Below are 13,998 nucleotides of genomic sequence, written 5' to 3'. Positions count from 1 at the left end.
TACAATTAACAAAAAGATTTGTATTAGAACATTTACACTCAGGGAAGAAAGAGGTATCTGCATCATCAAATGTGGAATGTTGAAGAAATAGTTAAAATAAATAAAAGACTCCGAACGCAGTTGGGGCTGGCTCAGGCTGGGACTCACAGAGGCCTCTGCACGTCAGCTCCAGGCTGCAGGGGCCAACGGCCTGGCCACACTGGCCTCCTCCCCGACGCAGCACAGCTGTGCCTGGGACACAGAGAGTCTCTCAAGCGCTGGTGCAGCCAGCAGGCTCACTCCCCGCTTTCCTCACTTATCTCTGTGACAATGTCTATCAGGCTCTGGAGTCCAAAGATATAGCCAGCATCCTGGCCCTCATGTACCACGCTGTCCTCGCCATACAGCCTGCAGGTGGTGTGTGCAAAGTCGATCATGCGCACGTCCACTGAGCTGGTGCCGATGGGCTTGTAGGCATAGGCACCGGCAGACTCGTCAGCTGACTCCTCTGACAGGTCCTCCAAGTCCTCAGCATCTGAGTCCAGGGCCACCTCAGGCCATTCCTTGCCATCATAGATGACCAGTAGGGAGCTTGAGTAGAAGCGGTAGGACTCCTGTCGCTCCAAAATGGCCTTGAGCTCAGTCAGCTTCTTAAGCACCGGGCCCAGGAGCTCACGGCGCAGGTACCGACCGTTGTGGAAAAACTGGAAAAGTGCCTCCTTGAAGCCCTGCACCGATAGCTTCCGTCCGTGGTACTTGTTCATGAACATAAGCTGCCCGCTGCCTGCCTGGTACACCTGTGGGAGGGAGACCAGTGGGTTAGGTACTGGCAGCCATCGCAAAGCCTGCACCTGGGCAACGGCAGCACAGGACAGCCTGGATCAGATCCTTTAACCTGTTAAGTACACCAGTCACACAAGACACTATCCTCTCTGATCAACCACCACTCAGGATGCAGCCCTCTGACCTGGTTCCGTCCACAGACCCCTGCTTAGTGTATGGATCGGGGGAGAGGGACTAACCTTCTTGCCTTTATTCCCGCTCCTGCCCAGAGGCTCTGGACTCAGTCAACCAGGTGAGCCCCAGAGGGTTCACCCAAGCACGCATGCTTTCTTCCTAACCAGAGAGCGAGAGACTCCCTCAGTCACGCTGGAATCTTGGGAAAACAGGACTACGCCAGGGTTCGGGAGTGGCAGCTGCTGGATGCCCTAGCCAGCCCACGCTATACACCTGCATCCCCCTCACCTGCATGCCACACACACGGACACCGATGACTGCAGATGTGCTCTGCTGGCACTTGCGGATCTGGTTGGCTGCCTTCTCCTCTGAAGCATCGTCACCGTGCTGGCGGGTACCCATCTTGAGGTCCAGGACACAAGGCACCTCATAGCGGGAAGTCAGGTTTTCCAGTAAGATGAATTCTGAGTGGTTAAGGACAATCCTCCCTCTAAAGAGAAGGTGCTGCTGCATGGGGCCTTGGCACTCCCAGGGCACAATGCCTGCACACAGAGTCTCAAAGAAGCCTGAGTCCACAGAAGGCCCTGCCAGTCCTGCTATCCCCCCATGTAGGGAGCCCAAGGCTGACTAGAGGGCTAAAAGGCGTATTCAGTTCTTGTCAGGGAACTGCCTGGGTCCAGACTCAACACAGGCCTGGGCTTCCCCCAGCCTGGGAGACATACACACACACCACTTCCTGAACTCAGCAAGGTGTGGGAAGAGGGTTCCGCACCAGACTGTACTAAGTTATAAACAGAATATTAAATAAGTAAGTCCTGTAGCCTTATATGTGAACTGAAATATCGATATGAACTCATGAAAAATTTTCTCTTTAAAATAAATGTGTATTGGGGCATCTGGGTGGCTCAGTCAGGTGAGCATCTGCCTTCAGCTTGGACCATGACCCCGGAGTCCTGGGATCGAGCCCCGCATTGGGCTCCCTGCTCAGCGGGGAGCCTGTTTCTCCCTCTCCTCCCCACTCATGTTCTCTGTCACTATTTCTCTCTCTCTCTAATAAATAAATAAATAAAATCTTTAAAATAAAATAAAATGAATGTGTATTGGGGCATCTGGGTGGCTCAGTCAGTTAAGCATCTGCCTTCAGCTCAGGTCATGATCCCAGGGTCCTGGGATCGAGCCCCTCAGCAGGTTCTCAGCCCAGTGGGGAACCTGTTTCTCTCTCTCCGTCAAATAAATAAATAAAATCTTAAAAAATAAATAAATAAATGTGTATTTCCCCACTGTGTGGCACCGAAAAGGTCTAGAAACAATGACCTGCTAGATGTATGAGCACCCCAGCACCCAGACCAGTTTTCCTAGGGCAGGGATTGGTGAACTATGGCTCCCTACTTGTATGGCTTGCAAACCAGAAATCGTTCTTAAATTTTTAGGTCATCAAAAAATATACATAATACTTCACGAAACATGAAAATTAAATGATATGCAAATCTTGGTGACCACAGTTTTACTGGGATACAGTCACGCTCACTCATGTACATTATCATCTATGGGTACTTTCGTGCCACGATGGCAGAGCTGTGACAGACCGTACTGCCTGCAAAGCCTGAAACATTTACTATTTGGCCCCCGCCTGAAAAGGCTTGTGACTCCTGCCTTAGAGAAATGAGGAACTCACATCTGGAGCAGGAAACATACATGGCCCTGGAGCATCTTTTCATACTAGAAAGTAAGACAGTCATCACAGACTATCGTGATTGTGTCAGAAGGACTCAAGAGCCTATTTTAAAAGACCAAACATGGGAGAATTTGTGCATCAGTACAGATAAAAACTGCAATGGACTAAACCACATCAAGTATGTTTAAATTCACAGATTCATAATGATGCTGAAAAACCCATTGGTCACCTTTGGAAGATGTTGAAAAACCCACCCATTATTCCAAGTATTTAGTAAATAAAAGAAAAGAAACATTTAATCTGCCTTTCCTATATCAACTATACTTCAGGATAAGCATATAGTTGATGAGAAAAAGTTTATCTTTACAGATTCCAGCTAAGGAACTACAAAAGTAGAAAACTGCCTAGTGGAAAAATGATCTAAGGCAACAGCAATACAGGAGAGAAAGACAAATAGTGCACTTGCGTACGGGGGCGCCTGGGTGGCTCAGTTGTTAAGTGTCTGCCTTCGGCTCAGGTCATGATCCCAGGGTCCTGGGATCAAGCCCCGCATCGGGCTCCCTGCTCGGCGGGAAGCCTGCTTCTCCCTCTCCCACTCCCCCTGCTTGTGTTCCCTCTCTGGCTGTCTTTCTCTCTGTCAAATAAATAAAACCTTTAAAAAAAAAAAAAAAATAGTGCACTTGCGTACGGCCAATACCATCGCAGAAGGATTCTTGGCCCCACCCCAAAACTGACCCTGAATTGATCAAGCCTGGAGATCAAATTATCAACTTAATGGAAACAGAGGGAAAAGAGTAACATGTAAAAGACACCACAGGAATGTAATCAGTAAAATCCAGATGGTAGGAAACTTTAGAAGACCTAGTTTTTCTTTTTTTCTTTTTTTTTAAAGATTTATTTATTGGAGGGGGAGAGGGAGAGAGTTTCAAGCAGACTGTCCGCTGAGCATAGAGCCCGACTCGGGGCTTGATCTCATGATCCTGAGATCAGGACCTGAGCTGAAACCAAGAGTCAGCCGCTTAACTGACTGCACAACCCAGACACCCCAAACACCTAGTTTCTTTGACAAGAAATTTCCAAGAAGAAAAAACAGAAAGGGTATTTAAAAAAACTTAAACATTTCGACCAAATACAACATACAAACCTCACATGGATCCCCAATCAAACAATCCATCAGTAAAAACAGATTTATGAGACAATTAGGAAAATGTGGACACAGACTAGATATTTGATAATAAGGAATTATTGTCTACTTTTAAGGAGCAATAATGGTAATAATGTCTTAAAATATCCTTCTCTTAGAGATCCATGAAACACTTCAGAAAGAGCTCGGCTGAGGGTGCTAAGTGTAAGAAGACAGTCATGGCATGAGTCGGACATAAGTGAGTTAACTGCTGAACCTGGGTCACTGGTACTTATAAATTCAAAGTATTATTCTATGTTTAACATGTTTAAAATATCCCCTAGTAGGGGGCGCCTGGGTGGCTCAGTCATTAGGCATCTGCCTTCGGCTCAGGTCATGATCCCAGGGTCCTGGGATCCAGCCCTGCATCGGGCTCCCTGCTCAGTGGAGAGCCTGCTTCTCCCTCTCCCACTCCCCCTGCTTGTGTTCCTTCTCTCGCTGTCTCTCTCTGTCAAATAAATAAATATTTAAAATAAAACTCTCTCCTAATGATGACTTGACCGCTGCCACTCGATGGGAGAATCAGTAGAACCTGTATGATCTTATTTGGAATTGACATTCTCTATTGTAATTTTGTTCCTGTTTATTTTTAAATTTTCTTTTTGTTTCACTGGAAAGGAAAGATGATGCAAGTGTACAAGTTGCTTTGTTACAATAAAACTAAATGTGTAAAAATTTATAAATTTATAAATAAATAAAAAAAGTAAAAAGTTAAAAATAAAAAATAAAGCATGCTCAATTCTGAGGAATTTCCCCCTCATAAGATTAAAAAAAGAAAGAAATCAGTGAAACACAGCTTAATGGGCTAGCAGGGGGAAAAAGAAAGGCCCCTGTGCTATTCTTCATGTGCCAGTCTGGTGAACCAGGACTGAAAGGTCAGCACCCACCCGCCACCCCAACCCTGGCAGGTAAGCAAGGGAACTTCTGAAAACACAAATCAGCCCCTTGCACTCTAGGCTAAAGGCTCCCTGATGCAGGCTGGTCCCTCCATGGGATGCCCGTCACCTGCTTCCCCCCCACCTGTGTTCCCAGACCAGCCCCTGTTCCCATGGGAACGGATATCTGCCCGTGGTTACTGCACAGGGTGCCCTGGCACAACCGTGACTAGAAAAGAAACCCAACTTCTCTGCGCTCTTAGCATCTCACCCACCCTCTTCTCCCCCAAGGCAGAGATACTCCGTGAACAAAGGATACTGTACTGGTTCCGATGTTTTGCATTCTCCTTCATTCTCTGTAACTGTTGCTGGTGACACTTCATGCTCCAAGGGTTATAGTGTTTAAGCTGGGAACTGACATTCCCCTTTTTCTCTACACTGTAGTACAGGACTTCAGATTTCTTTAACCACTCAAATTCTTCTTCTAATTTATGGCTGTGTAAGGAGACAAGAAGCCAATAAATCACAATCTCTTATCAAAATTCAGGGCCAAAGAGGCATGAAAGAACTTTTGGAGTGGTGGGAAGCTGGAGATCTTGATGTGGTGGTGGTTTCAGTGTATACATTAAACACTTCAAACGGATACATTTTATTATTAAGTGTATTATACCTCAAAAAGTTGATTTTTAAAAAATTAAGGGGCCAGCTCACTGTTTTTGCTACAGTAGGGAAAACCTAAGATGCAAGAACAGCCTCTGCCTCCACCCCTGCACCCCCACCACTCCCTCCCAAGCAGTCTTTACTGCCCTGTTCTTCTAGGTGGTACCACCCCCCTGGCTTCTGATACATGCAGGTTCCCTGATTCCAAATGCTGGAGACTGGGAAAAGCTGAATTGAAATCCCATGGGAATAAGCCAACGTCCTTAACTACATTGTAAGTACTTCGATTTATATATATTATTTATATTTTTACAAGCTCTGCCAAGGAGTGGCACCTGGAAGGCTCTGTATAGGTGGATCCTACATTTCAGGGATACGTAACTGACCATTTTGTCTCTCACCATCAGTGAACAACCTGAGGTGCTGGGATGGCTCCTGTCTCGGTTACGGCTGCATCCCCAGGATGCAGCACAGGGCCTGGCACAGGGCAGCTGCAGAAGCAGTGAGTGACTAAAACTCTTTTATAGCTGCCACTGTAGCTATTTATCCAAAATGGCATAATTTAATCCAGAGTCATTTTTTTCTTACCTTGTATGATTAGACTTTATTTCAAAATAAATTAACTAGCAGGTTATATCCTAACAAAAGGCTAATGACATTTATAAGGCAGAATAAACAACAAATTAGATGACTTCGTTATATCTGCTTTTTTTTTTTTTTTTTGACAGAGATCAGGGAAGGGGCAGAGGGAGAGGGAGATAGAGAATCCTAAGCAGGCTCCACCTCACGATCCTGAGATCATGACCTGAGCCAAAATCAAGAGTTGGACACTTACCTGACTGACCCACCCAGGTGCTCCATGTCTGCATTAATATAAGTGGATTTGGGTGATATGGTGCAAATCTGATTCATTGTAAGTCTGTACTTTCCTTTGTTTATAACTTCCATTTAAAAATCAATTCCTAGGGGTGCCTGGGTGGCTCAATCAGTTAAGCATCTGACTCTTGAATCTTAGTTCAGGTCTTGATCTCAGGGTTGTGAATTCAAGCCCCAAGTTGGGCTCCCCACTGGGCAGGGAGCCTACTTAAAAAAAAGGTTTTTTTTTTTTTAATTAAAAATAAATAAATAAAATAAAAATCAGCTCCTAGACTTAGGATATATTTTCAAAGGCCAAAGTGGTAAAATTGCACTTAAAATTTTTTTTTAAAGGTACATTTTTAAGGGGGCACCTGGGTGGCTCAGTCGGTTAAGCATCTGCCTTCAGCTCAGGTCATGATCTCAGGGTTCTGGGATCAAGCCCCATGTCATCGGACTCCCTGCTCCTCAGGGACTCTGCTTCTCCCTCTCCCTATGCCCCTCCCCCTCCCCAACCCATGCTCTCTCTCAAATAAATGAAATATTAAAAAAAAAAGGTACATTTTTATGAAGCTTTCCATAAATTTGGTAAAAGTCATTTTTATTTTAGAAAGTGCACAAAACTCCCTTTTTGTACACACCCAACCTATATTTGAAAAATCAAGTGATTATCTTTTGTCCTAATTATAAAATATGAACGAAATGTGGTATTTCTGGGGTGCCTAGGTGGCTCAGGTGGTTAAGTGTCCAACTCTTGGTTTCAGCTCAGGTCATGATCTCAGGGTCATGAGATCGAGCCCAGCATAGGCTTCCAAGCTCAGCAGGGAGTCTGCTTAAGATTCTCTCTCTACCTCTCCCTCTGCCCCTCCCCGCTGCACACTCATGTGTGCGTGCATGCTCTCTCTCTAAATACATCTTTTTTTTAAAAGAAAAATTTAAAAAAAATAAATGTGATTATTTCTACAATCCAAAGGTAACCTCAGTGCTGAAGAGATAAATGGCATTGCCTTTTAGCTTCACATATAATACATTAAGAAAACGTCTACTATGTCTTTTCTATTTTCTATTTCAAAAATACTCATCTTAAAATGCTAATATTTAACACAAACTTCAAAAGTGTAACCCAGAGTCATTAAAGAGAAGCTGCCACCTGGGAACTGGCCACTGAGTGACAAGGCACCTACTAAGTCCATCATTTGAGTCCCTAGCTCCAGGAACCTGGGCTGTAACTACGATCCCGACACCTCCCCTTCCACAGAGTACAGAGTGCCCCCCCCCCTCAGTTCATACGTACCTCTTCATCTTCTCCTCTTTCCTGTGCTGCCTCACCCAGTCCTTGGGGCTCTTTTCTGTTTCTAGGACATGATGTTTTTTGTTTGTCCATCTCAGGAGCTTACTTTTTGGTTCACAGTCTGAATTGTCTACACTGTCCACAGTTCCGTGGTCCCCCTTTAATGGATATGCTATTAAACATAAGTTCCTGTCTTCATCTTCTTCAAAGCGTACAGACACCACACCTGAAAGGGGGGTGAGGAGCAGAGAGAACTTTTAATTCCACAGAAGATGTGTTATAAATAACATGATTGTAACATTTGTTTTTTTCTTACCCTGTTCCTTAGTCTCTATGTTGCCAGAGGCCCCAAACTCATCTGCAAACCTAACAAATATCAAAACAGCTAGAAAAGATGACACCATACAAGACAAGCGATTAGGGAGCAAACATGGCCGAGAGTCTTCCTCTCTGATGCACTCAACAAGGCAAGAGCCAAAGAATTACAAGACACATTTTTCCATCATTGAAAATGTTTATTAAGTTTTATGTAATTCTTCTAATCCTAAGAGAGACGTAAAAACATTTGCTCTTTATATCTTGTGGGATTTTTTGATGCCCTAAACAGAAACTCTGAAGGCCTGAGGCTTGCTTTAAAGCAGAGCCTGAACACAGGGGGAACAAAGGTTTGCCCTGAGGGGTAAGAAGCATCCAAGGGTAGGGAAGACTGGGCAAGCAAAACAAAATAAAGGAGTAAACAAAACAAACCACACAGCACAACAGACACCCTAGCAAAGGCTTCTTGCAGCACCCCCACACGGGTGGGCACCCCAAGCCTTTTGTCCTCAAACATGTTACTTTATTGGTCTTTGCAGTCACAAAAGAACAAAATGAACACAAGGCAAATAGGGTCGGGCCGGGAGCACAGACGCGTGGTGGCCTTGAAAGCAGCTCTCCCCCTTGAGTCTCTAGAACCTGCCATGTGTAATTAGACAGTCTTTGAGGAGGGGGCTGCCAGGTGGGAGCGTTTCAGCAGGTGCCGACGAGCGCCTTACAACCGACTGGCTGAACACCTTTCCTCCCAGGCCTCTCTGGCCCGGGATCACTCAATTTGCTCAGTCCTTGCTGCCCGCCCGCTCGCTCGCTCGCTGCAGGGGAATGCGTGCTCAGAGAGAGATGACACTTCTGAGGTGGTCCCTGGCTCTGGGCGCAGAGGAGCAGAGGAGCTGGGGTGGGGAATTCAGGGGACCACACTTCCCTGTGGCCATGGGGAAAGAACCAGGGGGGAAAAGGGGGCAGGGGCGGCCAGCTAACAAGGGGCCTTTGGCTTTGTCCTGGAAAAAACAACAGAGAAGGACCAAGTGAGGGCCCTCAACTCCCCCACCTCCCCACCATAACACACATGCATATTCAGAGTACAGAGAGAGGCGCCCAGTACATTCTGTCTTCAAAGAGCATGTTTCAACAGTCCCAGAAGAACCTAAGTTGTTCAAGAGTCTTTTGTATAACCAGGCAATGTATATTTAATTTCTTTCTTTTAATGGATTCTTTGATTTACAAAATATCCCCCCACCCCAGGAAAGACCACACCATGCTGGTGGCTGCTGATGTCACCCCCAAAAATGCATTATAAAAAGAAAGAGAGAGTCACCATATGTGAATCAAAGGGTTGCCACAACGTTGCAATTTCAGGGACATTCCGTAATAGCAAAGGGCTTCAGCTAATCAGCACAGGCCTCCCACTCCTGCATTCCATCTGACTCAACCCTGCTCCCAGCCTACCTAATCACCAGGGCTTCTGGTTTCCTGGAGGACAAAAAGCAGGCTGCAAGGATTCTGGGTAAAATCCTCCCAAAGTCTTCCCCCGCTGTTCCCCCATGGGGGCTATGGGTTACTGTGATCAAGAGACACCTGAACATAAAACACAACTACACTTCCACCAAAAATAAACTCAAAACAAATCCACAAAACAAAACAATTGAGCAATCTTACCAGGGCTTGCAAACTGAGGGTGTGAGGCGCTGGGCTCAGGGCCAAGAGGAGGAGGAGGGAAAACACAAGAGTGAGGGGAGGGGTGAGGGCTCCCGGGATGGCTGCCCGGGCCTTCCACGGCTGCGCCGCCTCGCATCTCCTCGCCAGGCGATGGGGACCCCTATGGCAGCGGGGGCTCACCTTTGTACTGGGGAGTGAATTTGCGCATCTCGGCTGGGAGGGTCTCGTAGAACTGGTGCTCCCTCGGAACCAGGGGCTTGCATAGGGTCGTCTCGTTGAAGCGGAGCACGCATGAGTGCCCCCCGACCTGGTGGACAAAGGGCTCCAGCAGGACGCCCTTGGTGCGGGGCTCCACGTCCATGGCCCTGAAGGCTGGGCTCATCCTCCAGGCGCAGGCGGCAGGGAGAAGGGGGAGGCAGCGGGGTCCAGCGGCCAGCGCGTCCTCCGTCTGTCGTCTGTCCGTGCGTCCGTCTGTCTGGCCTCAAGTCCTCGGTCGCGCGGGCCAGGGCGCTCTGCCGGAAGCAAAGAGAGACACTGGCATTGGAAGCGTCCTGGGAACCGCCTTAGAGCCGAGAGCACTTCAGCAGAAAGACAAACAGCCGGAGCTCAGGCAGGGCCCCGCCCACGCCGCCCACCCCGGCTCCGCCTCCTCCCGCAGCAACAAACAGCCGGAGATACCGCGGGGCGGGGCCAGATTCCAACACGCAGGGACTGGCCCCAGGTGTCCCCAAATTACCCGTGCCCTCCACTAGGCGGGAAAAATGCAAAGCCACGATAAGGTAAAGGCCCATTTCAAACCAAATAATTCAGTTTAAATCTTACCATCTTCTAGTAAGATTAACTTCATACATTTTTTTAAAGATTTTATTTGAGAGAGCGCTCGCGCGCTCGCGCGCACGAGCCGGGGGAGGGGCAGAGGGAGAAGCAGCCTCCCCGCTTAGCAGGGAGCCCGCGCCAGGGCTCCATTCCAGGACCCCGGGACCACGACCTGAGCGAAGGCAGCCGCTTAACCGACTGAGCCACCAAGGCGCCCCCATACATACATATTTTTAATACTTTATTTTTTAGAGTAGTTTTAGGTTCAGAGCAAAAATGAGAGGAAGATAACTGCCCACGTAACTACCTGCCCCCACACATGCCATTGCCTTCCGGTTATCAATATCTCCCATCAGAGTGATACGTTTGTTAGAAATGATGTTGAACCTACACTGCCTCATCATCGTAGATTACATCAGGGTTCTTAGTTGTTAATTATATTTTTATAAAATGCAGTTAAAGGGAAAACCTGCTTACTCACCATCTGGTAAGATTTACTCCCCCAGGGTGTCCACTCCCCTCCCTCCAACCCCAAGGCCAAAGACAAGCCCCATTAACCTTATTAGCAGTGGAGCTTGGGCCTAGCTTTAATGATTAACGTCTGTATCTAAAAACAACTGATCAAGGCTGGCTAACTCCATTTAAAAAGATACATGGTGTTCTAGGTCACTGACTATTTTTATCAATTCTATCCTGATCTCCAAAAGCTGGGGCACACCTTTAAACCAAAGCTGTGCTCCTGGGGTAATCAGGGCTCCCTCATCCACTCTGAGGTTCAGGGCCTTAGACCTGACTTTGCATCCCTAAACACCCCAGATCTCAGCAAAGCAACCTCTATGCAGCCGTTAACCACTTCAAGGCATATCAAGCTAGTTGTTTTCTGCCTGTAGTTTACAGACTACACCGCTGCTACTAGCACTACAGGGCATGGGACATTCCATTATCTGTAGGGTTCTTAATGAGAACTCTTCCAGTTCCCATTACCCCAACTGACATGCTGGTGATGAGAACAGGTCTGCTGAAGATGTGCCCACTGTCCTCTAAGGTGAGTAAAGCACCCATTACATGCTAGGCTCATTACAGAAACTTACCTCATTTGGTCCGTGGGATACTTTCCGTGAAGAAGACACTATTCTCCTCTCTGTTGCAAACAATGAAGCTGATTTGGGGAGGTGAGGAAACTCATCCAGGGCCAGGGACAACAAGCCACAGCTCCCAAATGAACCTCAAACTGTTGGATGTCCTCACAGGACCACCTCTAGGTCCCAGGGTCTTTGAAACTAGTGCCCTGATACAGCATTCCTCCCATGTACATGGGACATTTAGCCTGGTGTGAGGGTGCCTTCACCACGTATATTTTCTATTTATAACACAGCCTCTCTTAAAAAGTTTAAACAGGTTGTTAATCTCTTTTTAGAGAGATCCGACTCTGGGCTCCAACTGGACTCGAGGATCAGGAATCAATAAGCTTTCCTATATGCACAGAGATGAAAACCAAAGGTCCTGATTTCTCTCCTGGCACCACCTTCTCATCATCACAGAAGCCCTCAGGAGGGCATGTGCTGAGAAGGTTTCTAAGCTCCAAGGATGAGTACATTCCAGCCATTCCAGACTCTCTCCAGAAGGTGGAGCTCTGAGATACTTGGCCACACCAGACCTTCCTTAGGGTCTACACAGACTAGTTCATACTAATCCACTGAGAAGACCTCTGGAGTAAGAGCAATACCAAAGAAAAGCTACTGTACTGATTCGGTCGGTCTCCCAGTACCCAAGAACAAACGAGGTACCATAATTACTTGTCAAGGTACAAGACGCTCCTCACGGTCCAGGCTTTAGAAACACAATCCAAACCTTTCCTTAAAGTATAAACTGCTTTAGTCGTCAGAGTAATGGTTAACACCAATGTGAATCCCTTTCCAACTCTGTTCAAAATTCCTTAAGTGTATTCAATTAAGTAGAAAAATCTCTCTCTCCAGGTATCTCTCTCCAGCCATCCCTACCCTAATAAAAAATCTACAACAAAAACTGGTCCTTCATGGCAACTCTCTAGAGTATGGGGTGTATGGGTGTGGCTGGAGGCCAAAAGGCCAGGTGAATGTCTCCATCTCCTCCTCCCAGGTCCTCAGTGTATTCATTAGCTGCTGGGTATGATGTGGCACCTTGCCACCCTCCCCCCAGCACCTGACTCTGGCAGTCCGCAGGACATTGCTCCCTGGAGAATCATCATTATCTTGGGTAGAGAGGCAAGAAAAATAAGGCTAATCCTCGCCTGAGACAAGCTGATGACAGAAGAAACTGCCAAATATGAGGTGGAGTTAGGGAGACAACTGAGTACCCTGTAGTGAGGTGGAGCCAGATTCTAGTCCCAGTTCAGCTACTCGATTGCTTGGAGAAAATCTCCAAGTCCCTGGCTCCCTCTGGGTTCCGGTTTTCTGGTTTGTAAAATGGAGACGAGAGGCATGGAGCAGACCTCTACTGTGTGGGTGTATAATACAATTAGTAAGCGGTAACTAGTAGTTTGTTTTAATCAAATAGGAAAAAAGAGTAAATATCATTGCATTGCACATAATAAGTCCTATTTTGTGATTCTTTCATTTTTTAAAAAACATTTTATTTATTTGACAGAGAGAGCGCGCGTGCACACACACACACAAGTAGGCAGAATGGCAGGCGGAGGAGGAGGGAGAAGTAGACTCCCTGCTGAGCAGAGAGCCTGATGCTGGGGTTCAATCCCAGGACCCTGGGATCATAACCAGAGCCGAAGGCAGACACTTAACCAACTGAGCCACCCAGGTGCCCCTATGTGATTCTTTTATTTCAATTATGTTTAGTCTCTCAATATGAACATAAGTATGGCTTCACCATACCACGTATTTCTCACATTTGGGGTTGCAGATGAAGAAGTGGAGCTTCTGTTCTAGCTTCCCTTATAGGCCGCATCTCTGTGGGAAAATGAAGGATCAAACTTCCAAAGGATTACACACAGATCAGCTCACTCTCTAGTGGCCTCAACCTGGCCAGAAGAAAAATGCCCCAAACACCTGCTCTTTTTCACCTGCTACTCTCTCTGTCCCACATGTGGTTTGAGCAGAGGGATCTCTCAACGATTTTTAAACATCCGCGGTCTAAGGCCCAGTTTCCCAGGAATCCTGGAATATTAGTGGTTACTGAGAAGTCCATGCAAAATATGTGGACCCTGTGCCTAGGGAGAGGGGGAATAAACCATAAAATACTGCCTTCAGATTTAGCATCTGTTTTAGCTTTCCACATTGCCTCACATTGGTCCATGAAACTACGAACAGGTAAGGAAAACAATATAATTCATCCTAAGACAGGACACAGATTTCCTCCACAGCCATCCCTACCCTAATAAAAAATCTACAACAAAATCTACAATAAAAAATCTACAACAGTCCATCTCCCTAAATCTGTCAAATTGGTTTAAGGATCTGCTGGAAACAATGCCTTAATATTCTCAGCTTCTAAAATATTGCAGATAGGGGTGCCTGGGTGGCTCAGTTGGTTAAGCGTCTGCCTTTGGCTCAGGTCATGATCCCAGGGTCCTGGGATCAAGCCCCACATCGGGCTCCTTGCTCAGCGGGGAGCCTGCTTCTCCCCTGCCTGCCGTTCCCCCTGCTTGTGCTTGCACTCTGTCTCTCTCTCTCGTTCTGTGTCAAATAAATAAAAAAAAAATCTTAAAAAAAAAAATGTTATACACTATGACTGGGACAGTAAT

The 13,998-nt window shown here is 46.7% G+C and overlaps 1 protein-coding gene across 3 annotated transcripts in view; it reads right to left on the bottom strand.

Moving 5' to 3' along the window:
* The window catches only part of IP6K2 (inositol hexakisphosphate kinase 2), a 29,308-nt gene continuing 15,310 nt past the window's right edge, over nucleotides 1-13,998 (bottom strand). For 2 of the 3 annotated variants that reach the window (XM_036079678.2, XM_036079685.2), the window contains exons 2-6: nucleotides 9,627-9,958; nucleotides 7,479-7,701; nucleotides 4,989-5,164; nucleotides 1,225-1,400; nucleotides 1-776 (exon numbers count right to left, since the gene is read on the bottom strand). In XM_036079678.2, coding sequence (XP_035935571.1) covers nucleotides 276-776; nucleotides 1,225-1,400; nucleotides 4,989-5,164; nucleotides 7,479-7,701; nucleotides 9,627-9,828 — 1,278 coding nt within the window. In that variant the 5' untranslated portion in view covers nucleotides 9,829-9,958 and the 3' untranslated portion in view covers nucleotides 1-275. Of the gene's footprint in view, nucleotides 777-1,224; nucleotides 1,401-4,988; nucleotides 5,165-7,478; nucleotides 7,702-9,626; nucleotides 9,959-11,353; nucleotides 11,379-13,998 lie in introns of those variants that run through there. The other variant, XM_078078473.1, reaches the window with a different exon arrangement.

Source organism: Halichoerus grypus, chromosome 1, assembly GCF_964656455.1.
Source record: "Halichoerus grypus chromosome 1, mHalGry1.hap1.1, whole genome shotgun sequence".
In the NCBI taxonomy this organism is placed as follows: domain Eukaryota; kingdom Metazoa; phylum Chordata; class Mammalia; order Carnivora; family Phocidae; genus Halichoerus; species Halichoerus grypus.
Note: the sequence above shows the minus strand (reverse complement) of the source record. Positions and strands in the feature narration are given on the sequence as shown.